This window comes from Pristis pectinata, chromosome 26 (assembly GCF_009764475.1).
Source record: "Pristis pectinata isolate sPriPec2 chromosome 26, sPriPec2.1.pri, whole genome shotgun sequence".
Taxonomy (NCBI): Eukaryota; Metazoa; Chordata; class Chondrichthyes; order Rhinopristiformes; family Pristidae; genus Pristis; species Pristis pectinata.
In genome coordinates, this window is record NC_067430.1 from 29328301 (window position 1) to 29355282 (window position 26982).

General features: G+C 42.2%; 1 protein-coding gene across 2 annotated transcripts in view; it reads left to right on the forward strand.

The window, feature by feature from the left end:
* Nucleotides 1-8706: 8706 nt before the first annotated feature.
* ptpn11b (protein tyrosine phosphatase non-receptor type 11b) overlaps nt 8707-26982 on the forward strand; it is a 101115-nt gene continuing 82839 nt past the window's right edge. For both annotated transcript variants that reach the window (XM_052039308.1, XM_052039310.1), the window contains exon 1: nt 8707-8854. In XM_052039308.1, the coding sequence (XP_051895268.1) occupies nt 8841-8854 (14 nt within the window). In that variant the 5' untranslated portion in view covers nt 8707-8840. The remainder of the gene's footprint in view (nt 8855-26982) is intronic.

The window sequence follows — 26982 nt, forward strand, 5'->3', positions numbered from 1 at the left end:
TTGCTGAGTTAACCGTGTTATCTAAAACCATGTGTTCTGTGAATACCAAGACAATTCTTAAGGTATTGCATTACTCAGCGCTGATTCATTTTATTCCCAAGGTAAAATGCATTGGAGTCTGTTAAACTAGGTGTGTGGAATAACTGCAGTCAGAAAACTACATCATGTTATGCGAGGCAAGGATGAAAGACGAGACTGAAAGTTATGGCAGTAACATACCTATGATTACTGCTTATCCTAGCACACTTATTCCTGCATGCACTGTTTTGGAGTTTGCTGATAACTTTGCTCCTATACTGGAGTTGGTGGATGGGTTTGTTTCATGGGAGCATTATCAGAATTTTAAACCAATATTATTCAGGAGGAAACTCTATTAGTAAATGTAATGTATGTGCTTGTTTCTCTTTAATACTCTTGATATCACTGCTACGAATAATTTACCACCATCTTAAATTAGCAAGCATATCATGTTTTGACCAGGCAAAGCACAGTAAGTTTTCGTGAGTGACTTGTACACTTCTACATATGTTCAATAGATAATCAACGTCCAACTGCAACAATGCCAGGTCAAGCCTCTGTATTACTGGCAAGAAGTACCACCTTCCAACATAGTGAATCTGCAACAGTAAACATACTAAAATAAAAGATGTTGCTTAAGAAGAACTGTGAGCTTCTTACAACGTGTGAACTGGAATGTTGCTCATGTCTGACGATTGTGTCATGAAGTAAAATTAAAGTTTATCAATATTACAGATTTATTGATGTTCATTTATGTTATAAAGTACTATAAATAAAAATGCAAAGAAGGTTAAAATCATGACATATTTAAAAACAGATGGAAAGTAAGTAGCTATCAGATCTTTTCACAAAGCATAATTGTCTAGTAGTCTTGTGATGGAAGACAGTGCTGGACAGCGGTCACAGTTGATAGTAAGGGCCTTTTTGTTGGACTGAATGTCACAAGAAATCTAATTACTATGTACAGCTGATATAAATTGATCTTTGCAGCTGAGAGACAAAGATGCTTGACTCATATTGTTCCACCAGACACTCAGTCTTTGTAACTTAACTCAGGCCTTTTTCCCCCAGAACAAAAGCACAGTGTTCAAGTTCATTGGCACTTGGCTATAAATACCAAAACTAGATTAATCTTTAACAAGGTTTTGTAACGGATTACATTCAATGGTAGATGTGTGAATGTGTTGTTCAGATTTAAGTAAGAATCTAGAAGAGGGAAAAGTTATTTGCAACTTTGATATCAAGAAATTCAGAACCCAAGGATCTGTGCTCCAGCAATTTATTTAAGAGTAATACTCAACTTTTCAAAGCAGATGAAAAATCACAATCCACTATACTGGGAGTAATCCGCCAGCAGCTTAGGGGAAAGACATGCACACATGGAATGATTCACTGCAATATTTTGTTACCTTAGTAAATGAAAGGGATTTTTTTTGTGCATGGTAGCTTCAAAGTCAAAGTTGAGTTTATTGTCATGTGCAAGTGTGCACAGGTGCAATGAAAAACTTACTTGCAGCAGCATCACAGGCACAGAGCATCAGATAAGCAGCATTCACAAGAAAAAAACAAATAGAAATTATACGCAAATGTTACAAGAAAGAATACAATTAGAACAAAAAAAAGTCTAGTGCAAAGTGGTCATAGTGTTGCTCTACTGAGGTAGCGATTAGGGTTTTGCCATTTGGTTCAAGAAACAACTGGTTGAAGGGAAGTCACTGTTCCTGAACCTGGTGGTGTGGGACTTCAGGCTTCTGTACATCCTGCCCGACGGTAGCTGCGAGAAGATGGCATGGTCCAGATGGTGGAAATCTGATGATAGATGTTGACTTCTTGAGGCATTACCAATGGTGGGGAGGGATGTGCCCTGGAATGAGCTTATGTTCTGGAATATTTTCTTTGTAACCAAAGTTTATAAATGGAACAATAGTATTAAATGTGTAGTACACGCAACATCAGACAAGCTGCAATGATCTTTTGTGAAACAGTATACTTAATATTTCTTAATTACAATTTAAAGTTTGTCAACATCCCTCTTAATACAGAACAATTGACGTTTGAAATAAAAAGTATGCACATGTCCAAGTAAGCTGAGAAATTCCAGTTGGAGGCAATGGATAACTGACAATTTTTTATGAGATGCCTCTGCCAGCATTTATTGAAGGTGGAGAACCATTTACTTTTAATGACAACCTCAGGCCATTCCTTCAAGATGAATTAATCTTTCTTTCAGCACAGTTTCCATCGAACATTCTGTTTGCTGCTGGTCCCAACAGAACCAATGTTTACCTTCTTATTTGGTTATTGCAGAAATGTAGCTGAATCGCAAAAATCCTCTTTCATTAGAGTTTATGTCGAGACTGTGCTCTACAGTACCTGTGGGAGCCGATGTTGGGTAGTTAACTTGCCTGGGTGACAGGTGGATGTTAAGCCATTTAATTTAAACTCTGTGAGTGTAATAACTGGAGACATCAGAATGCATTAAGAATATTATCATGGCTAATTCCAAATCTATACTTCCACATACAGGTGAACACAGTGTGCCTGCATTTCCATACCTTATATCCACACTTTACTTTCCCTTTGATATATAAGTCAACCTATGGCATTTAAAAATGTGAAATAAACATCAGCTTTAAAATTTTAACATGGCATTTGAAAGTGGCATTTCAATTTACCCAAATATAATTGTGTTCTGGGTAATGACGTACACATGTTACAAGCATGAAGTCTGGGAATTGTGTAAGGTGAGGGTCATGTCTCATGCACGGCAAAAACAGCGTATCAACATTGTCCCATTCCATGCTGTGTTACTCAAGTGATCTGCAGAGCATTATTCTTTAGAGCGCAGAGGAATGAAACTATTGCTGCTTAAAAATTAGTACAAACATTGAATTCTCTGACTTACGGTAAACTGCTTGGTCCTCTGTGTCTTTCCTTCTCCTGATCTATCCAGTTCCTCCTACACCCACCCCAGCCCCCATCACCCTGTTTCTTTCCCCTCCTCTACCCACTCCCGTCCGCCCATCACCCACACACTCCTCCCACTGGGTCCCCTCCCTCACTGCTCCCCTCCACCCTCCCATCTCCCTTCCTTGATTCCAGGCTCCACCTCCCTCTCCTATCAGATTCCATCTTCTTCAGCCCTTTGTCACGTCCATCTATCACCTCCCAGCTTCTGGCGCCATTCCCACTCTCCCTCCTTAATCTGACAACCACCCCTCTCTTGCCTGGATCTACCCATCACCTGCCAGCTCTTCTTCTACCTTTTGATACTGGCTATCCTCCCTCTGTCTTTCAGTCCAGATGAAGGGTCTCGACCCGAAACATCGACTGTCCATTTCCCTCCATACATGTTGCTTGAACCGCTGAGTTCCTCCAGCTTTTAGTGTGTTGCTGTATTACTGTCTTCCATCTTTTGCTTTGCCAGTGTGTCATAGAGTCATACAACATGGAAACAGGTCCTTCGGCCCAACTCGTCCATGCCAACTGTGTTGCCCAGTGAGCTAGTCCCATCTGCCCGCATCTGGCCCATAGCCTTCTGAACCCCTCCTATCCATTGAACATAGAACACTACAGCACAGTACAAACCCTTCGGCCCATGATGATGTTGTGCTGACATTTTATCCTGCTCTAAGATCTATCTAACCCTTCCCTCCCTCATAGCCCCCCATTTCTCTATCTTCGAGTCTCTTAAATGTCCCTAATGTATCGGCCCCCATAACCTCTGCTGGCAGTGTGTTCCACGCACCCACCACCCTCTGTGTAAAAAACTTACCCTGACATCCCCCTTATATCTTCCTCCAATCACCTTAAAATTATGTCCCCTCATTTTAGCTGTTGTGGCCCTGGGAAAAAGTCTCTGACTGTCCACTTGATCTATGCCTCTTATCATCTTGTACACCTTGATCAAGTCACCTCTCATCCTCCTTCTCTCCAAAGAGAAAAGCCCTAGCTCACTCAACCTATCCTCATAAGACATGCTCTCCAATCCAGGCAGCATCCTGGTAAATCTCCTCTGCACCCTCTCTAAAGCTTCCACATCCTTCCTATAATGAGGCAACCAGAACTGAACAATACTCCAAATGTGGTCTAACCAGAGTTCTATAGAGCTGCAACATCACCTTGAGGCTCTTGAACTCAATACCCCGACTAATGAAGGCCAACACACCATACACCTCCTTAGCAACCTTATCGACCTGCGCAGCAACCTTGAGGGATCTATGGACGTATCCATGTACTTATCCAGATGGTTTTTCCAGATGTTGCTAATGTGCTGGCCTCAACCACCATTTCTGGCTGCTCGTTCCAAATATGCACCACCCTTTGTGTGAAGAAGCTGCCCCTGATGTCCCTTTTAAATCTCTCGCCTCTGATCTTAACCTACACCATCTTGTCACGGTGAATAGTTTCAAGCCTGCACAGCATGTGATTAGGCCAGAAATAATACTGATTTATTTCACAGCTTTTGAAAGAATAAATTTTTTTAAAATTTTCAGGAGGTAACTGAATGTCTTTTTAAGTTATATCACAAGAATTTATCATTTTTCAAGGAATCAGCAGACATTGGTTTCTTCCTGTAAATGAGCATCCTTGAACCCACCTGTGGACACAGCTTGGAAACTGGTAATCATTTGATGCATCTCTGTGATGCTTCTCGATCTCAGTAGTATCATATCTAATTTGTTAAGTGACTTCCATCAGATTTTGCATTTCAATTGAAAATCAATAAGCCCAGGAACCAGGGTTCTGTGATTGGGAATGTAAAACTTGCAAGCAACCAGCAAAACAAAGTTGTGCCACAATTCATGCAGAGTGAATGCTAAGTGTGTCACAGACAGCAAGCAAACTGCATAATTCATGAATGACAAACTTCAGCAGAATCAATTGACAAGTGTGTTCGTATCCCCAACACACAACCTGTACGGTTGTGAAAGATAATGTGACTGTAAAGATCTAAGAAGCAAAATTAACACCGGTACATAACTGTGAATGGGCTTCATAACCATACCGTTATTTCCATAAAGTTTGACTGGGAAGAAATAGTGCCTCATGTCCCATATCAGGGAAGTAAATCACCAGGTGAGAAACTGCAGACAGTTTAGAAAGGATGTATTTGCATTTGAGGCAGTGCAGAGAAGATTCACTGGTTTCAAAGTCAAAGTCGAGTTTATTGTCATATGCACAAATCCATGTGTGCACAGGTGCAATGAAAAACTTACTTGCAGCAGCATCACAGGCACATAGCGTCAGATAAGCAGCATTCACAAGAAAAAACCATAAATTAAACATAAATTATACACAATTGTTACAAGAAAGAACACAATTAGAACAAAACAAAACAAAGTCCATTTCAGTGCAAAGTGATCAAAGTGGTTGCAGTTTTGCTATACTAAGGTAGTGATTAGGTTGGTTCAAGAAGTGAATGGTTGAAGGGAAGTAGCTGCTCCTGAACCTGGTGGTGTGGGACTTCAGGCTTCTATACCTCCTGCCAGATGGTAGCTGTGAGAAGATGGCATGGCCTGGATGGTGGGGATCTTTGATGATGGATGTTACATTCTTGAGGCAGCGCCTCCTGTAGATACTCCCAATGGTGGGGAGGGATGTGCCTGTGATGTATTGGGTGGAGTCCACTACTCTTGGCAGCTTCTTACATTCCTGAGCATTCGAATTGCCGCACCAGACCATGATGCAACCAGTCAGGATACTTTCAACAGTCTTCCTGGAATTAAGGCATGGAGACAAGAAGAGAGGTTGAGTTGGTTCGGACTATTCTCATTGAAGTTTACAAGAACAAAAGGTGATCTAATTGAAACATAAGGTTCTAAGGGAAATTGCAGAGTTATCTAAAATAGGGGACGCAGTTTCAGAATAAGATAGAGATGAGGACGAATTTCTTCTGTCTGAGGGCTATGACTCTTTGCAATTCTCTACCCCAGAAAGATACAAAGACAGAGCTATTAAGTGAAAAAGTTATGGAAAATTGGAAGGGGAGGAGTGGAGTAGAATCCTAGGTGATTAATGATGAAATCCTTTCATTGTTGAGAGGGGATAATAAGTTGAAAGCAGGTAGTGGACACTCTTTCAATTTGCATGAACTTTTCATGTGTAAAATTGAATATTGCGCATTTTTTGAAATGTTTGCAGAAATTTCTTATTAAAGTTGGGCTCATTGGGAAATTGGAACAGGGATTACTAGGCACATTTCTCTCGAGTACAGGTGTACTTGCACAGTGCCATTCATACACATGATGATGTCATCAGTACTGATTTAAGACAAGATAAGATATCTTTATTAGTCACATGTACATTGAAACACACAGTAAAATGCATCTTTGCATAGAATATTCTGGGGGACAGCCCGCAAATGTTGCCATGCTTCCTGCGCCAACATAGCATGCCCACAACTTCCTAACCTGTACGTCTTTGGAATGTGGGAGGAAACCAGAGCACCCGGAGGAAAACCACGCAGGCACGGGGAGAACATGCAAACTCTTTACAGGCAGCGGCCAGAATTGAACCTGGGTCACTGGCGCTGTAATACCATTACGCTAACCGCTACACTACCGGGCCTGCCTTAACACTTTAAATTGGTATTCCATTGGTAGTATCTACATGAGGCACTGCCTCAAGAAGGCAATATCTATCATCAAAGATCCCCACCATCCAGGCCAAGCCATCTTCTCACAGCTACCATCGGGCAGGAGGTACAGAAGCCTGAAGTCCCACACCACCAGGTTCACTTTCCTTCAACCATTCACTTCTTGATTTGTCTAATAAAATTAGACAAATGTGTGGGAAAGGCAGGATGGTTTTCAATGAAGGATTTTAGGTTAAATTTAAAATGGGATAAGCAAACTAGCTCACGACTGTAATTTTCTGGAGAGTTTTCAAGACAGTTTTCCATTAGAAGAGGTATTATAGAATGAGGAGCTATTGTTGAATTGGGTTCAGAGACTCAGCAAAAATTAACAAAGATAAAAAAAATATGGCCTTCAAGAGTGGCAGTTCTCAGGTAATGCACAATTTACATCTCATAGTACAAAGGAGGCATAGCAGATGGACCAAAGATAATTTTCCAAAGTTCTCTCAGTTTGTAAACTGTTTCTTTGGAACAAAAGGTTGTTTTATTTAAAAGTGAGAGAAGTAAACTAAGGAATTATGGACTGGTTGACTCTGGCCCACAATCTGGACCCTGACCCCGGCCACACTTTGGACTCCTGCCCTCGCTCTGGTTGTATACTCTGATCACACTCCTGATCCCTGGTTCACACTCTGGTCTAATGAGTGAGCCAGATGCCAAACCATCAGGATTTCTGAACAATCAGATACCAGATTATTGAAGTTTTACTGTACTGGGACCAATGTATTGGCATAGATTGAAAATTGAATAATAGACAATAAACAGAGAGTAGGAATAAATGAGTCTCTGGTAACTGGTGGGGTATTGTAGGGATCAGGGATCACTGAACTAGTCCCACAGCTATTCACAACACACCTTGTGAATATGGGACGAGTTCAGATAGACACCTTGGTTGGCATGGAAAAGTTGGGCCAAAGGGCCTGTTTCCGTGCTGTATGACTCCATATCAGTGATTTAGATTAGGAAAGCAGAAGCAATGTTTTGAAGTTTGTCGACAATGCTAAACTGGGTGGAATTATGAAAACATCACAGTAACCAGCCTCCCCTCCGTGGACTCTGTCAATACTTCTCACAACCAACATAATCAAAGACCCCACCCACCCCGGACATTCTCTCTTCTCCCCTCTCCCATCGGGCAGAAGATACAAAAGCCTGAAAGCACGTACCACCAGACTCAAGAACAGCTTTTATCCCGCTGTTATAAAACTATTGAATGGTCACCTTGTATGATAAAATGGATTCTTGACCTCACAATCTACCTCGTTATGACCTTGCACCTTATTGTCTGCCTGCAGTGCACTTTCTCTGTAACTGTGACACTTTACTCTGTATTCTGTTACGGTTTTTCCCTCAATGTTCTGTGTAATGAATTGATCTATATGAACTGTATGCATGTGTATTCACCGTACCTCGGTACATGTGACAATAATAAACCAATTTATGAATTGTGAGTGAGATGCAAAGAAGCTTCAAGACAACTTTAGCAGAATGAGAAAGTGGGCAAAAACATGGCAGGTGTAGAATAATGTGAAAGTTAAGCAGCAGGAAAAAATAGAAAGGCAGCATATTATTTATTTAAAAATGTTTGATTGGGAAGTACTGAAGCTTAAAGAGACGGGGGTGTCGTTGCACAACAGTCACTAAAAGCAAATACGCAGCAAGCAGTGAAGTATGTTTGCTTTCATAACAAGAGGATTAGGGAGCCAGGCAGGTTTTACTTTGATCACAACGACAGTAGATTTTTACACCGGTTGCATTTCTTTATTGGAATTTAAGTTGCCCGCGGTGGGATTCGAACCTGCGGCTCCCCGGCAACAGCCCGGCTCCGCCGGCGCCCCGCTCCACGTGCACAAACTGGCCGCGGGAGCGCGGGATCGCGGGAGCGCGGGAGCGCGCCTCCCTCCCCCTCCCCCTCCCGGCCGGCTCGGCAGGATGGGTTCGCGCTCGGCGCTGATTGGACGCCGCTCCCCGCCTCCGGATTGGTCGGGCGAGTGGCGCGCTCGGCGGGGCTCGGCCCCGGCCGGAGGGAGGCGGCGCTGAGAGGGCGGGGCGAGCGCGTGCCCGCGCGCGGGGCGGGCCGGTTACCGGGCGGGGGCGCGCGCGCCGTCGCTCGGTCTGTGGCCGCTCTCCTCCCGCCTGCCCGCCCGCCGCACCGGCGTCTCCTTCCCTCGCCGCCGGCGCCATGACGTCCCGCAGGTAAGGCAGACCACCGGCCCCGCGCTCCCCGGCGGAGGTAGAGCCCGAGGGGTCGGTGACAGCTTGGTGGCCGGGACGGGACGGGACGGGACGCCGCCCCCCCCCCCCCACCGAGCTTCGGGCCCTGGGCCCAGCTCCACACCTGACGGCGGGACCCTGCCATCTCCAGCCGGTGACCCGCCCGCACCCGGTTCCCACCACTCCCGGGACTTCTGCTGGACTTGGTGCAGGTTTTGTTGAGGACAAATGACACCCCCCCCCCCCCCACCCCAGGGGCACCATCACCCCCGTGGGTCTGTTCTCCTCCCCCCCACCCCAGGGGCACCTTCACCCCCGTGGGTCTGTTCCTCCCCCCCCCACCCCAGGGGCACCATCACCCCCGTGGGTCTGTTCTCCTCCCCCCCACCCCAGGGGCACCATCACCCCCGTGGGTCTGTTCTTTTCTCCCCACCCCAGGGGCACCTTCACCCCCGTGGGTCTGTTCCTCCCCCCCCCCCACCCCAGGGGCACCATCACCCCCGTGGGTCTGTTCTTTTCTCCCCACCCCAGGGGCACCTTCACCCCCGTGGGTCTGTTCCTTCCCCCCCCACCCCAGGGGCACCATCACCCCCGTGGGTCTGTTCTCCTCCCCCCCACCCCAGGGGCACCATCACCCCCGTGGGTCTGTTCTTTTCTCCCCACCCCAGGGGCACCATCACCCCCGTGGGTCTGTTCTCCACCCACCCCACCCCACGGGCACCTTCACCCCCGTGGGTCTGTTCCTCCCCCCCCACCCCAGGGGCACCATCACCCCCGTGGGTCTGTTCTTTTCTCCCCACCCCAGAGGCACCTTCACCCCCGTGGGTCTGTTCCTTCCCCCCCCCACCCCAGGGGCACCATCACCCCCGTGGGTCTGTTCTTTTCTCCCCACCCCAGGGGCACCTTCACCCTCGTGGGTCTGTTCTCCTCCGCCCCAGGGGCACCATCACCCCCATGGGTCTGTTCCTTTCCCCCCCACCCCAGGGGTATCATCACCCCCGTGGGTCTGTTCTCCCCCACCCCCCGACCACCAGTTAAAGTTGGTGAATGTCACTTACTGCACTGATTTCCCAGGGATGTTTCACTGCTCCTCACCTGAGGGTGTGTGGGGGCAGAACCCAGTGATGTTAACCTCCACCTGCCTTAAATCTGGTTACTTAATTTTGTAATGTACTCTGCTGCTGCTGCTGCAAAAACAGGCTAATTTCCATGCATTGATACCCCTATGTATGTATGCCAATGGCAATAAATTTGAATATAAAACAGGTGAAATACAAACCCGAGCTCCCGGGTCAGTTAACTGAAGAGGGGCTTATTCCCAAGCTCCCATTATGTTGACAATGGAAAGACGTTCCTGTCCCTTTATGGATCCGAGTAAAATTGATGTTGGACACTTGAAATTGCATCCTGCCCAGCCCAACTTACTTGCAGTAATGCCCAGCAGGCAATGAAGTGAATGGGTTTTTACTAAACTTGCACCCTGGGCACCAGTGGAGAATGTAGTCTGTCTATAATTTATATATAATTTATGTTCTGTGTGTTGTCTGTACATACGTGCCTGTAATGCTACTGCAAGCAAGTTTTTCATTGTACCTGTACCTCACTGTACTTGTGTACATGACAATAAACAACTTGTAACTGAATGTCCAGGGACGTGTCAAATGGAACGTAATGTGAGAAAATGTGAGAGTATCCACTTTCATTTAAAATAATGAAAGGCGGATGTCATTTTTTAAAAATGACAACAGATTGAAAGTTCAGAGGGACCAGGGTAAACTTGTGCATGGATAAGTTATTAAGCAAATTACTGAGGAACTCAGTGGGTCAGGCAGCATCTATGGAGGGAAATGGACAGTTGACATTTCATAACAAGACCCTTCATCTGGACCTTTCATCAGTCCAGCTGAAGGTTCTCAACCCGAAACTTTGACTCTGCATTTCCCTCCACTGGTGCTGCCTGATCTGCTGCGTTCCTCCAGCGTTTTGTGTGTTGCTTCTGATTCCAGCGTCTGCAGTCTCTTGTGTCTCTGTCACTATAAGCTATTATGTAGTTTCAGCAAACATTTAAGAAGGCACACTGTCTGTTGGCCTTTGTTACAAGAGGATTTGACAAGGAGAGCCCTGGTGAGATGTCTGGAATATTGTGTAAAGGGACAGTCTCCCTATCGAAATAAGGGATGTACTAGCAACAGGAGTACAACAAAGCTTTCCTACATTGATTCCTGGGATTGTGGGTATGGGATATGTCAAATGAGAAAAGATCAAGCAGACTGCTAAGCCTTTACTATTTTAAGTTGAGGGGAATGAGAGCTGATGGCAATGAAAATAACAAAGTTTTTGTGTAGTTTGAGTATGCAGAGGGTTGGTTTCTACCCCACCCCAAGTGTGGGGTACCCGGGTTAAGACTCACATTTAAAATCAAGGGCCAGTCATTATGGGGAGAAATGAGAAGAAATTTCTTCACTCCAAAGATAGTAAATCTGTGGCATTCACTACTCAAGGGTTGTGGCGGTTCAGTAGCTCAGTATATCCAAGAAAGATATTGATAGATTGTTAGATGTCAAAGGAAACAAGGGATGTGGGGTTAGTACAGGAAAGTGGTGCTGATGTAAAAGATTAGTTATTATCTTATTAAATTGCAGAAGAGGCAAAGAGTCTGGCTTACTTTTGCTTGAATTTCTGTGTTTTCTGTTCTTATCTAATCTGGATATTTGTTTTCTACCATGCACAGAAAATCAAAACAAGCTTTGCACTGTGAACTTCTGTATTTGACCACATTTATGTGCATTGTAGAGTATAGTTAGGAACATGTGTTGGTCAGAAGTTTTGAGTAAAATTGCGGGAGACTTTATTTATGCAGTTATACAGCTGTAATTTGCCATGCAGTGTTTTGAATATGTTGCGTACATTACACAACCATTATCTTTCACTGTTCATTGTTGGTCCTTTCTTTGCAGATCGCGTTCTGTTGTTAACCCTTGTACTAAGTCCATAACTGTATTAACCATGTAGATTTTTCTGATGGTAGGTTTGTCGGATTCAACATATCACTGGCATAAAGTATATTAAGTGGGGAACAACTTATTTCCAGATGGAAGTAATGTTATGTAAGAATTAACAATACCTTTCATGTTCATTTGTTTATGGTTTCCAGATTTGTTAATTCCTTATCACTGACTGATTTATATAATACTTAGCAGAAATAAAAAATATAAATGAACATATGACTTTTATGTTAGGTTTTGTTATTTAATTCTTTCTAAATTGTACACATTGAAATGTCAAAAATAGATACAATTCAAACATTTTCAATAAATGAAACATATTAACAGCAAAATGCTGTTGCAAACTGTATTGAAATCCTGGAGCAATCCTCGTTCAAAATGACTGTTAATTTTTCCTTTCTGTGCAATTCTTGCAGCAGTGACAGACTAAAGTTACAAAGCCCACTGATTTTGTTAGAACATGGTAGAGATGATTTATTGACAACATTGATTGAAATGTATGAATAAATTAGTGAGTTTATCAAGGCATAATAAACTCTGAAATAAATCTTTTTGTACCTTTTTGCCTTATCTGCACCATTTTCTTTACTAGTTTAAAAGTTGCTGCATTGCTAACTCAGCAAGATCAGTAACATAAGACTATTGCATTGAACAAGGTAACGTCTTTGGTTTTAAGAAAATCCTTCAGATTACAAGATTTGTATAATTATGAGCCATTCCAGTGAGATGAGTATTGACAAGTCAGTAAGTATCTAAGGTGGGATTTATTTATCTGAGCTGCGTCTGACCTGATTGTATTGAACAAGACGCTCATCCAGAAATTGCAGATGTGGTTTTCTAAGGGACAACAAGCACATCTTGACACAGTATATAGAGCTCTTTGTCCAATGGTTATGCCGGACTAGCTATTTATATCTTCACAAGATCACAAGACAAAGGAGCAGAAGTAGGCCATTCGGCCCTTCGAGTCTGCTCCATGAGCTACACTAAAAACTATTCCTATCTAGCCCCAATTTCCGGCCTTGTCCCCATATCCCTTGATACCTTGACTAATTAGATACCTATCTATCTATGTCCTTAAGCGCCCCCAATGATTGGGCCTCCACAGCTGTACATGGCAAAGAATTCCACAATTTCACTACCCTCTGGCTAAAGAAATTTCTCCTCATTTCTGTTTTAAACCTGTACCCTCTAATTCTAAGATTGTGCCCTCTAGTCCTGGACTCACCCACCAAGGGAAACAGCTTAGCCACATCTACTCTGTCCAGTCCTTTCAACATTCTAAATGTTTCTATGAGGTTCCCCTCTCATTCTTCTGTACTCCAGTGAGTACAGTCCAAGAGCTGACAAACACTCATCGTATGTAAGCCCTTTCATTCCAGGAATCATCCTCGTAAATCTCCTCTGAACCCTCTCCAATATCAGTACATCCTTCCGAGGATATGGGGCCCAAAACTGCACCCAATATTCCAAATGAGGCCTCACCAGTGCTCCATAGAGCCTCATCAACACGTCCCTACTTTTATACACTATACCTCTCAAAATGAATGCCAACATAGCATTCGCTTTCTCTACCGCCGATCCGACCTGGTGGTCAACCTTTAGGGTATCCTGCACGAGTACCCCCAAGTTCCTTTGTACTTCTGTACTTTGAATTTTCTCCCCAATCTTTTCAACATTTGGAAATAATTAACATCAAAATTTTTTTTAGCATTTAAATGATAAGACAGCAAAACAAAATCCAAACTTTTGTTATGGAAGGTTGAGGTCCATTTATGATGTCAATAACATTTCCACTCGTCCTCCAAGATCTTGCTACTCTTACACTCTTCTCAGATTCTCAAGTATTTTGATTGCAGAAACAGTAACCAAGCGATGCTGTCCACTGCATACAAAAATCAGAACAAAATCTACAGAGATTGGAAATCTGAAATAAAAACAAACTCAGCAGGCTTCATGTTATCTACATGTCATGGAGAAACAATCAACATTAAGGGTCTATGACCATGAGAACTACTACTTATTGCCTTTCATGCAACTTCATGGACTTTTCATAAGAGTGAAGTTTGCAAAGTTTCTATGCAGGAGGATCTTTTGAGGTCATTGCCAGGTGCACCAGTTAGATAAGCCAGTCTGCTATCAATTATATAGCACTTTTCATGACCTTAAAAGATTGAAATGTGTATTTTTTTAAGTGTTGTAATTTAAGAAAGCTTCCCAAAATGGCATTGTTATAAAAGTAATGTTGGCCAGGGTAATGGGGTTAACTCCCCCCCCTTTCTTCAAAATGATGCCAAGATTTTTACATCTTCCCATGAAAGCCAACAGATCTTGGTTTAATGTCTCTTCCAAATATGAGTGAATATTTATCAGGGAGTACACCTTTACAGTTCACACTGTTTCAAGGGTCAGTATCTGGAAGGGGCTCATAACCTTTCCTGGGAAGCTCCTGGAATTGTAGATTGGACTTGTGATCTTGTTAGTGTTCCATATTTCAACTGGAATGTCTATAAACAAAAAGTGGTACTGTTCCATAAACATGTATTATTTGATCACAGAACCATAATGTTTAATGATTATTATCCAGACAGCATCCATGATGTGATGCAGTAATCCCTGCAGCTTCCATTATTTGAAAGTTCTGAGAGAAAGAACAGATGGTGAATGGATGATGATTAGAAATGTGGCCACAGATACTGTGAGGCACGTACCACTTAATGCCGTTGAGCAAGGTTTCTGTTAGCAGTGCTCTGGCAAGATGCTGGTTTATATTCTAGGCAAAGATGAGAAGGTCCATGGGGCTATAAATGCATGGAATGCAGAGACAAAGTCTAATGAATGGGTGGGGGGAGGGGGGTGAGCTGAACACAGGTAACATAATTGAGATATTTAGCTAATCCATTGAGGATGAATTCTTGCATTTGTTGATCCAGCATGGAAGTAGCATTTGGAAGTGAGAGGGAGGCTTATCTCAAAAGGTTTGGTAATGTCACCTCTTCGGGCTGCTAAAACAGATACATAGGTCCACATGCAAGTATTATATCAATCTTGTAATGCAATACACCATACAGAATCTATTAAATTATCAATTTTCCATTACCACTTGCTGGAGATAACAAACAGCCAAATGAGTTGTACTCCTGCAAGGGAACACGTTTCAGTTCCATGAGCTTGCACCATATTGGTAAGGTGGTACTTTGGGGCACTGGGATAATTAGTCCACTAATAGCCAGCACCTCTTGAGTCCTGGTGAGCTTTTAGAGGTGTGCTTATTCCTGCTGTTGGATCTGGTTTTGCTCTAGGTTGTCCCTAAAGAGAGAAGAAAGTGTATAACTGAGTGTGATGCAATGTCTTTGGATGATATACCTTCAGTGGTTGAATAGCTGGTTGTATGTCCAAGCTACGAGATGTGATGATGAGGCTTGGAGTAATGGTAAGTGCGTGAAGCTGTGCTGAGGCATATGGATATTAGTTCCAAGTCCTGCGTGAAATTGGTGGCAAGTCAGTAATAATGTGTATTGGATGAAATAGAGTGTTAAGTTAATGGAGGAGTTGGTAAGAGAGAAGATTAGTAGTGGTATTCATTGATGTTGATTACATATTTGAAGCGATGGAACTTTTCCTGCATGGGATCACGTCTGTAAACTTGATTCCTCGCATTGACTTGGATTGCTTTTTCGTCTTACTGCCGGTCTAATATTTGCCTGGATGTCTTCCTGGTTGTCTCCTTGTAGATAAGAAAAGAAGTCCTCTACCTCAACTATCAATGCTTCTAGAGCTCCACTAGAAAATATAGTTTCCCGCTCTTGCTTGTGATAGGCAATTACCTCAAGCAAGTTCCAAAAATTGGGTAATGATTTGAACTGCTGGTTTCATTCTTTTAAGAGGTGCCATTTGGATTCGATTCATGTTTTCCAGCTTGAACTGGAAAACATTTCCCCTAGGCGTTGAAGAAAATGGATCCCATAGTGATACAGCAAGACAAGCAACAACATCTTTAGCATTAGCTAGGTACTAAAATCATGGTAATAGGGTTGCAGCAGATATTTTGCATGTCCTGCACCAGGTAAAATGACTATGGGCTTTTCACATATTGCGAATCCATTGTCATTCCTTCAGCACTTTCTAATTTAGCCTCTGGAATATTGCAGAACTCATTTTTTTTCCTAGTTAAGAAATAAGGGTTCTATCAATATTTCAGTGGCAATTTATTTCTGTCCCTTCCTGAATACTGGTAAAATTAAATCTTTAATATGATTCTGTGTGTTTTTATGTGATTATTATGTAATGTGAATTCTTTTTAGGCTGTGGCATTTTTCAAAGAGAACTTCTCCTATGGTTCTGTGGGGTCTTAGGTGATTAATAAGTGCCAAGCAGGAGCTACAGACTATGTCATAGGTAGGTCAGGTAGTGATTGGATTTTTGCAGGCTTCTTCCACTCTTTATGCTTGGCCTCCATGTTCTACTGATTTTGGTGTTTGGAGCCTTTCTGAAAGCTTCTCCGCTAGTTTTGGGCCAGAGATATTCGTGAGTCAGGGTAAGGATGTTGCATTTTTCAAGGAGGCAATTAAGACATCCTTGAAACATGTTTTCTGCCCTCCTAGAAATCATTTGCTCTGATGGAGCTCAGAGGAGAGTACTCACTTCAAGTCTAGTGTCAGATGTGCAGACAGTGGCCTGCCACCGAATTTAAACATACAGGTGGGCTTCTCCAGTTATTTCCTGCTGCTGCTTGCACCACTTTCTCCTGCAAGAAAGAAAGTGTAAGTGGGTGTCATGCAGTGTGTTTGAATGATGTATCTATCATGGTTAAATAGTTGTTAGTTTGTGCAAGTTGTTTAATGTGTGCGAGAGTCTGGCAATAGTGCTCTATTGCAGTAAACCATATGAAAGTTAGATAAGAGTTTTGATTTAGAGGAAGCTGGTTGGTAAATAGGGTGTAGCGAATTGACTGCTTGATGAGGCTGGTGGTGTATTCAGTGGGACACAGAATTTGAAGATGCACTCCAGAGATTGTTATCTCTACAATATTCTGACTGACGTCAATACCACCAGCAACACAATGCTCTACCCCTTTAAGTAATATGAGACGTTCATAATATTTAGCCTTCCTACGGATCCATGCAACTAGTATACAGCATGGAGGGCGTAAGTGGCAGGGAGATATCATGGAAATGAGCAGGCAGCAGGAAGTCAGTATTCTGCCAATGGTGCAATTATTGGGCACTGATTAATCTTGCATCACGATCTATGATCCCATTTTTGGGGTTATCCAATTAATTGTCAATGCCTGTTGGGAAATATTTCCAATTTTATTTTCTATTAATATATGACGGGGCAAAAAGGAGATCATTGTGGACGTCTTGGAAAAGGAAAAATTAAATTGAATACCTTAAAGTTGTTGATTCTGTATTTTTTGAAAATGGGAATAATTTTATGAATTCCATCTTATCACATATCGGCTGACTATTTCAAATCTCTTCTGGTGGATCGAATCACTCCAATGAGAAGTAATTTTCATATTTTCTTGCAACGTACAGGGTGGCCATTTGGTCCATCAAGTCTATGCCAGCTCTCAGAGCATTCCCGTCACCTCCATTCCCCTGCTTATTTTCCCTATAACCTATTCTCTTTCACATGTCATTATCTTCCCCTGATACTCCTGCCACCCACCTATTCTAAGGGCAGCTAACAGTAGCCAATTAACCCACCAGCATGTCTTTGAGTTTGTGAGGAAACCAGAGCACCCAGGAGAAACCCATGCAGTCACAGGAAAACATACAAACTGATGCAATCAGCACCCAAAGTCAGGATTTAACTTGAATCATTGGACCCATGCACCACTTTTGACCAGCGTAGGAGTCGAATATCAACTTGCTTGATTGTCACTGGTTTATCCTTTGAATCCAATTAAGCCAGGAACCAGGGCTTCTCAAAGAATGCTAGAAACATTCAACAGGTCAGGCGGCATCTGTGAAGAGGGAAACAGTTAATGTTTTGCTGCAAGGGTATTTGCGTACTCTGTTTTTTGCAACTCTATTTTTCCTTCCACAGATGCTGCCTGACCTGCTGAATGTTTTGTAGCATTTTCTGTTTTAATTTCAGATTACTTGCATCTGCAATTTTTAAAAAAATATTTTACACAAGGGCTTCTCAACTGGAGCCTTCAGTGATCTGAAGAGGGGCTAATGTTCTTAAAGCTCATGCTAATTGTGCAACAGCAAAGTTAGTAGCAGACACCATCAGTTGACATGGCCACACAGATCCGCAAGGCTTGTGGGGTCCCTGGAGATTCAGGGAGTAATAAATTGTTCTCATGGTAGCCCGGGCTCCCTTTCTGAACATGGAGCTCTACATAGATTACTTGGGCCAATCTTTGAACATCCAGCTTTTTTGGAAACAGCTAAAGTTTCTCGTGTTTAATGGCAAGTTTCCAGGCAGCTTGAATTACTGTTCTATTAGAACATAGAACAGTACAGCACAGGAACGGGCCCTTCGGCCCACGATGTCTCTGCTGACCATGGTGCCAATTTAAATTAATCCCAGCTGCCTGCGCATGATCAATATCCCTCCATTTGCTGCATGTTTATGTGCCTATCTATATGCCACTTAAATGTTGCTATCATATTTGCTTCCACCACTTTCCCTGGCAATGCGTTTCAGGCAGCTACAGCTCTCTGTATATAATAAAAAAAACTTGTTTTGCACACCTTCTTTCAACTTGTCCTCTCTCCCCTTAAACCTATGGCCTCTAGTATTTGACATTTACACCTTGGGGGGGGGGGTGGAAGAGGGAGACTCTGACTATCTATCCTATCTATGCCTCTCATAACTTTATATGCTATCAGGTCTCCCGTCAGCCTCCGAAGTCCTACAGAAAACAACATCCTGGTGAACCTCTTCTGCACCCTCTCCAAAGCCTCCGCACCCTCCCTGTAATGCAGTGAACAAAACTGCACCCGATATTCACAGGTAGTTTGTGGTTACTGCCATATTTCACTGTGGTGCCACATTGTTGCTCTTTTGGGGTGGTGGGGGGGGGGATTATCCTCTTTTCCCTATCACCCTTCTCTAGGTTCTTGGTTAAGCACCAGAGTGTTGGTGCAACCAGAAGCACTAAGAGCTTGGTGGAAGGTACCATCAGAGTAATGGGGATGAGATTCTGGTGCCAGGGCTTCCATTGCAGTATTTTCCAGAGAGGATCTCACACCGTTTGTTATCTGCTCCACAATCTAGCCAACATGATGGTGCATCCCTTAGCTGAAAATCTCCAGAAACAGCAGATGGAGGAGGGAGATCAAAGAAGTACGTCAGCAGACAGTGATGAAGGAAGGTCCTTTCTGAGTGTACTATCAGGGCACACCTCCTAGCTTGGAGTTTCACTTGAGACCCTAGTCCACTGGCCCTGCATCCAGACAGAGAGACAATAAATGGAGAATTGAAGCTACACCTTGACATCACCTGGCTTTAACATTGGCAGGTGTAAAGAGTCATGGCAGTATTCCAGTGTTTGGCTAGGATCATCTAAGTTAAGTGCCTAATACATCCCAGTCCAGATGAAGGGTCTTGACCTGAAACGTCAACAGTCCATTTCCCTTCACGGATGCTACCTGACCCACTGAATTCCTCTGGCATTTTGTCCTTTGCTCCAGATTCCAGCACCTGCAGTCTTTTGTGTTCTCTTATACGTCATCTCCATTTGATCGTCAAGGACAAGAACAACACCCAGACTCCAACATATTTGTGTTTCTAGGAAACATTACTTTTGGGTGTAACATCTACCAGGCTCAAACTTGTCCTTCTGTACCCAAAAATGGAATTTTGCCATTGCGGTGTTGATGGCATCATACTTTTGAATCTGCAGTGCGTCTCTTCGTGAAACTGGCACATGCTAATGATGCAAAAATTGAGGGAAATATGGGAAACTAATGCTCAGCAGCTGGCTGCATGAATGTTGCTTTCAATACAAGGATGAATAAAAATCAAACACCTGACGAGAATGCTGTCACCAATAAGTAGACTTAAATAAGAGCACCTGAAAGATTTACATCAATACAGTTGACTGTCCAAGTGCTGCTCAGAAGAGCAATATGACAACAGACTTACTAGTGATGATGTCAGCCCACCTGTCATAACAATGCAGTCCACAGTTTATTATTCCACGCCTGCAATGGGTTCTCCTTTTCTCTGGAAAGTCAAGACTGTTGTGTGAGATTGAGCACCATTTCAATGAAAATCTTTATAGTGTGAGTAATTTGTCATTTTAGTACATGCAGTACTACCAGATGGACTTAAGGTCACGCAGCTGTCATCAAAAAAGTGATTTCCTTCCTATGTGAAAAGTATATGATTGCAAGATCCATATCAGATGTTGTAATCTTTCCTTCTGCTCAAACAGATATGGAAAGGGACTGATCAGCAACAATCATGTTGGTTTAGCCATAATTACGTGAAGCTCAATTTCCAGAAGCTTGGAAGGGAAAAAAGTTACGCACTCAATGACTCATTTTCCATGTTCTGCTCCCCACTTTGATAGACATCTTTTTGAACTCAAAGCCCAAGCCATTGAAGCATATAACTTGGCACTTATTATAAAATTTGTTGAACAAAGGTTAAAAAAAATTATACAAAATTCTGATGGGGCTTGACGGTAAATGTTTCCCTGGCTTGGGGGTTGTGGGGAGCAGTCTAGAAATGGAGATCTTATTATACGGGGTGAGATATTTAGGACTGAGATGAGAAGTTTCTTCATAGACGGTGGTGATTTGGTGGAAATCTCCAGTATTGAGGGCTGTGAAGGCCAAGATACTGAATATAGTTAAGAAGGAGAAAGATTTCTAGGCCCAACAGGCATCAAGGGGTATGGGGAGAGAATGGAAATACGGTATTGAGGTAGGATTGTGGCAGATCCTCTATTGGATGGTGGAATAGGTTTGAATGGCCACCTTGCTCCCATCTTTCTATGTACTATTCTATCACAAGAAATTTAAAATTAGTGGAATTTCAAAGCGATGAAAATATGAATTTTACATAATATTCACCTTTGTGTTTTTTTTTAGTGACTGTTTACCAAGTTTATTTTAATAACCAACTACTTCCATGCATTTCTAGTCCTGAAGTAGAAAGTTATTCCCTTCCAGTGGTGAAGCTGCAGATGCTCAGAAAGTCAACCGCAGCTAGATTTTGACCTAACTCGTCTAACTGGCTGTGGGGAAAATGCAGGACAGCTGTTAGAATGCCTGTGGTGGTAGCATAAATGCTGTCATCTTGAGAGAGTACAGCAGAGTTTTGCAGAGCAACTGGTATTTAGGATATCAGTGGTCATTACGGTTGGGGGGAGGAGGAGGGGCTATTGGAGCCGATGAGATGGTACTTCTTGCGATTCTGCAGTGAAAGAAGCAAAAGAGCTCAGTAAGGGGAAGGTACGGATTCATGAGACAGGTGCGTAGACAAAGGCAGAACATGGTGTGATGAGAGGAGGTGAAATCTGGAAGGACAGATTAGCTACTTGCATACCCTCACATGCTATTAATTCAAACACTGCCCAGTTTACCACCTCCATGACACTCAAGCCAGTGTTGATCAGCACATGCTCCTTCAGCTTTGTAAGGCATAGGGGGCTACAAGAGTGCCTCTCCTGTCTATTGAGTCAGGTCATGATTCCTTGACACGTAACCTGCAAGACAGAGGCAAGAGTGGCTTTGAAAGTGTTGAAAAGAAATGGCTGTCTTGGTGCAAAATCTGTCTGCCATGAGGGGGGAATGGGTGAGGATAGATCGGAACAGAAATCACCTGGTGGAATGGATGTAAGAACATGCCTTTGGATGTACGGCACTGTCAGCCCATCCTTACTTGTTGCCAACTCTCCCTCTTCCCGAACCTTGGCTACACAAAACTTGGGGCCTGATTTCAATTTTGCATCGGAAGCTCTCAAACAAAAAGTTTGTTAACCTGGCATGCACTGACTATTTAATGTATCTTCATTCGTGCTATAATATTTCTAGGTGAAGGACTGCCACAATTGGCATGGCAGTGCTTTTGCATTTTTTTCTGTCTGTGCCTCGACTAGCAGGTACACACATGGTGCATGGCAGAGGGAAAGCAGATCTGAACTGAAGTGAAAGGAATGGAATAGTTTTAATAACAACAGGCTTGTAATGGATTATGCGAAGGCGAATTTATTTTTTCCCTCACTCTCCATATTCTTTACACTACTTGCGGTGCTTTTCCTGGGAAGCCGGTTGGAACATATTTGGTAAGTCAGCAAGCTATGCCTTCCTTAGGCTATTTATTACACCCTGATGTTGTAGCATGACTGGACAAAATCCTGTCATGTGATAGCATGTGAAAAGCTGAACTGCATTTAGATGTCGGCAAATGTCAAGCCAGATGATAACACAAGGTAAAGTGAAAATGTAAATACCAGGCAGTACATTCTTTCCAAATAGACAACAAATTTAGTCTGTCATCTATTAAACTTACTTTATTGACAGTATACTTGGTACTTGAGGCTTGGATTTATTATTTCTAGCAGCATCTGATTAGTTCACTTTATAGACAAATGAGAAAAACAGGAACTCAAACCATTTGTTGTACAAGTTCACTCTGAAAATAATTTGACCACGAAATTTGTCTCGGACACCTATGATTTACTCCTATGTGTACAAATTTGTTTCCAATTCGGCGCCCAAGTGCACTTATTTGTGATGTGAATTGATTTGGCTACCATATTAGGAAGAGCATTAGTTTGTGCCACAGTGCATAAGTTATGGAATATGAAGAGTAGGCAGATCAAAATGTCAATCAGCGTGCATCACTGATTTGATGCTAGCAATGCTAATGTTGAGTTCAACTGTGCAGCAAATGCCAGCTGTTCGACAGGCAATGATTATCTATCTTTGCTGTTTAAATAGTTTAATAAGGACTTTTGGTTAGTTACTGATTTATATCTACTGATTTAGGTCTTGATTTAACCAGAATTTGGTGGTACTTCATTTAATTTAGAACTGCAAAAGGTCACAGGAATCCGGTTCCAGGAGTTGAATGAGTTTGTCTCGATTTCAAAGTTTTTGCAATAACCAGATGCGAATGTTTCAGGAGTCATTCATGCAATGTGGAACAGTACAGCACAGGAACAGGCCCTTCGGCCCACGATGTTGTGCCGAACTAATTAAACTAATAATTAAATGCCTAACTAAACTAATCCTTTCTGCCTACACGATGTCTATAGCATGCCAGGGAGAACATGCAGAGCAGGACAAGCTATCAGTAGGGAGAGGAGAAAATGAAAGGAGAGAAAACTGTTTAAGTGGCCTACGTACAAAGGATCTTTGGGGACCATTCTCATAAATATGTACCTCGTTAAAAACACCATATGAGGCATCTGAGAATTGAGCCACATGCTTTAGCGAAAACTCCAATTGCAGGGCAATTTGAGAACTGTTTTGCCAGTGCCATCTAGTTTGATAATGTCAGCAGCAGCTCATGAGGTAGCACTCAGGCCTCAGAACCAGGTGCGTGAGAGAGGGCAGCTCTGTCAAAGGTGCTGTCTTTGAGATAAAATGTTACAGTGAAGCCCCATCTCTTCCTATTTAATTGCCCATCCCTAATTGCCTTTGAGAAAGTGGTGGTGAGCAGCCGCCTTGAACCATTGCAGTCCTTGAGGTGTAGTTACATCCACAATGCTATTAGGGAGACAGTTCCAGGATTTCAACCCAGTGACGATGAAGGAATGGCGATGTATTTCCAAGTCAGGATGGGGTGTGGCTTCGAGGGCAACTTCCAGCTGGTGGTGTTCCCCGTGCTTTTGCTGCCCCTGTGCTCTAGCTGGTAGAGGTCGTGGGTCTGGAAGGTGTTGTTTAAGGAGTCTTGGTAAGTTGCTGCAGTGCACCCTGTAGATGGTTGTCCCATAGGACCTCCTTGAACATTTGAAACTCAGAGCAGAGTGCTTGCTTTGGGAGTCTGCTTTTAGGCAAACAAATGATGCGGCTTTCCCACTGAAGGTTTCTGAACATCTTAGCCATGATACTGAGGATGTTGGCCTGGGAGAGGACAATAACGTTACTTCACCTATCTTGCCACAGGACTTTGTCAGAGCTCTGTTGGTGGTATTTCTCCAATGCTTTGAGATAACTGCTGCAAGTTGTCCATATTTTCAAAGCATGGAGGATGCTGGTGGATTTGAGCAACAAACTTGAACAATTGCCATTAACAATGTGGTTTAATTCTGGTGTGCAATCTACACACACAAGGTCATTGTGCATACAATAAGCAGCATGTTGTCACCTCCATTATGGTAGGACAGACGTTTGGTATGCTGAGTCAATCGTTCGATACTCTCCTCCACTGTGGAGGATCACTGCTGTACACAGCATTGTGCTGTGCAGTGGCATGATCTTGGCTCAGCTCTGGTTAGCAGAGCAGCTGGAAGCAGCTGTGGTGGAGAAGGAGGAAGGGAGAAAGTAACTAGGGGAGCCTCTTCCTGGCTGGTTTTGTCTGTGATAAATGCTCTGGGCTGCTTACAATAAACAGAATCCCACTTCCCCTTTCAACAACATTCCCCATCTTTCTTTTTCCCTGTTCTTGACCATCTTCCATTTCATCACAATGCCACAATAAAAGTCAACACAAAATCAATGTTCCAAATTAAATGTACTACCTGGCTTCCTGCAGGTAGAGGACATCTCTTCTACACTTCATTTATGCTACATCTTAAAATTATGGAATCTTTCCTTTTGCCATGTCTTCAGCAAAGTTGTAATAATTTCCACAGTTATTCCCATCAGCTGACACAGACATAGTATACCCCCACTTAAAGTTTTAAGCAGTGCAAAGTACTTTGAACTGGCATGCCACTCACAGAATTGGAAGTCCTCCTGATGTAATGAGGCGACAACATGATTCCGGTTGGCTGGACAATAAAATTATAACAGTTGTGTTTCCTGTTAATTGTACTGTGCTGCCTGAACTGGGTCAAACATATGCAGGTGAATCATACATTGCTATCCTCACCTTTTTTTGGTTCTATATAACTTGTCTCCCTCTGACAGCTGGGTCCTTCTTAAAACTATTCAGTTGGGATAGTTTTTTTAAAATCTTCATCAATGGAGAATTTTTAACTTTCAGCTACCCTAAAATAGTTTGACCTGTGAAAAAGACAAAAGAAAAATGATTTTTGCATTGATTTTCCACATCTTATTTATAAAGGGATCATGCCTTAATTCATTTTCTTCAACTATGCATAAGGCAAAGCTGACTTTTCCAAAAATATGTAGTAGCCAAAAGTGTTTACTTGGATGAGTAAAGTTCATTTAAAAAAATCCTGTTTGTCTCTGCAATTATTTGTGTTATGAAACAAGATTTAGGAGTTAGAATATTTACAAACTTACTAAGTTTAGGCAAAATAAAATTGAGTGTAAGAATACAAGTCATTTGTTTAATAGGACTGCATTGCCTTGAATTCTGCTTTTTCTGAATCACAGTATGAAGTGGAAAAATAATTCCTTGATCTTTACAAAATATGGGTTGGAGGTTTGTGCTATGTTGTATGGTTAGTGGCATATGCACTTTGCAATTCAGTTCCAATGAAGTCAAAAGTGCATGCAACAAAGAACAGAGAGCATTTCTAGTGTTGAGCATTGAGCTGATCACAATGTAGAATGAAGAGTTTTCATAGACAGGAAACCAGGATATAAATCATTTTATGGAGAGGGAAATACTGATTGGATCACACATGATATTAAGGTAGAAGTCAAAATTTATAATCAATCTTTTTTTCCAAAAGAAACATTTTTTTAAAAATGTGGAATTTTGAAGTCATTAGATAAAGAAATTAAAATCTAAATATAAAATCATCAATTTTAGAGGCAGAGGACCTATTCAGCAGTAAGTATGGCCTTGAATGTCATTAAAACTTCAGCTGCACTTCATTCAACAGGGAGTAACGTTTTCAATATGTTTAATGTTGCCAATACGGAGTAATTAGTTGAAGTTCTCATTAGTTCACTGACTGCCCTCCAGAACGTCTTCTTCAGCACACTCAGTCTGAGAGCAGGAAAATACTGCCAGTAACTAGTAGATTTCACTCTTAAACAGCTTGTGTGTACTCTAGAAGTTGCTGTCAAGTTTTCCCTATTAACAGAGAAATTGTTACTCTCATTGCCTAATTGTTACTCTTACGGAAAATTATGGGCTATTATGTTTCTCAAAAAACATTTATGCCAAATGTTGCTAATTTTTCTACAACGTTTGCATTTTGCTTCAAGATAGCTGTACAAGAAAGCCCCTTAAATAAGTTGATATTTTGTTGAAACTATGCAGCAGGAGCTTGTGCCCCTCATCCCTTATTCAACAGTAGGACAAGATATGAAAACTAGGGCATTATATAGGAAAGTGCTTGTTCCCTGCAGTGGCTTGAAATTATTTCTGTCACTTAACAAAAAGCAATTCAAAATGAAAATACAAACAGCATTAAGGAGTTGTATAATGGGCCTCGAATTTTTTTAATTTTAGAAATATTAATTATGTTGATGTAGAATGTACTTGGTACTTCCAGAGTGTAAATATAGCTATCCCAACCCTTCACAAGTACTGATATTGTCAAATAAATAAATTTATTAGAGTTAACTTCAGAGACACTGATTTTAGTTCCTTAAAATCTCTTAGTTATTGCCATGGCTTTAAAATTAGTTCATTTTATCTCTTCTGGCTAACAATATAATCTATTGATACAAAATAAAGCTAAGGTATTTACATTCTTGTAGTCCCCAATATTGCAATGGTCTGGCCTTTTTGGAAATGATGCTAACACCATTATAGCAGTTGCTAGTCCTTGGCAGCTGAATCTGAGTATTAAAATTGGGAACAAATCTGTGTAAGTAGTGGAATATTTTGGTGTACGGTACAACTATGTTTGAAAGGGAATGAGGAGATATTTTCATCACCCCAATTTGTCTGTCCGTACATGCTCCATTCTGAAAGCTGCAAGATTACCAATCAGAAAATTAAAACCGGGTTATACATTCAGTTGACATTTAAGAGCTTGTATTACAATCACTTGACATGAAATGTTGGGCAAAAATGCTATTCCTCAGTCAATTCAATAAA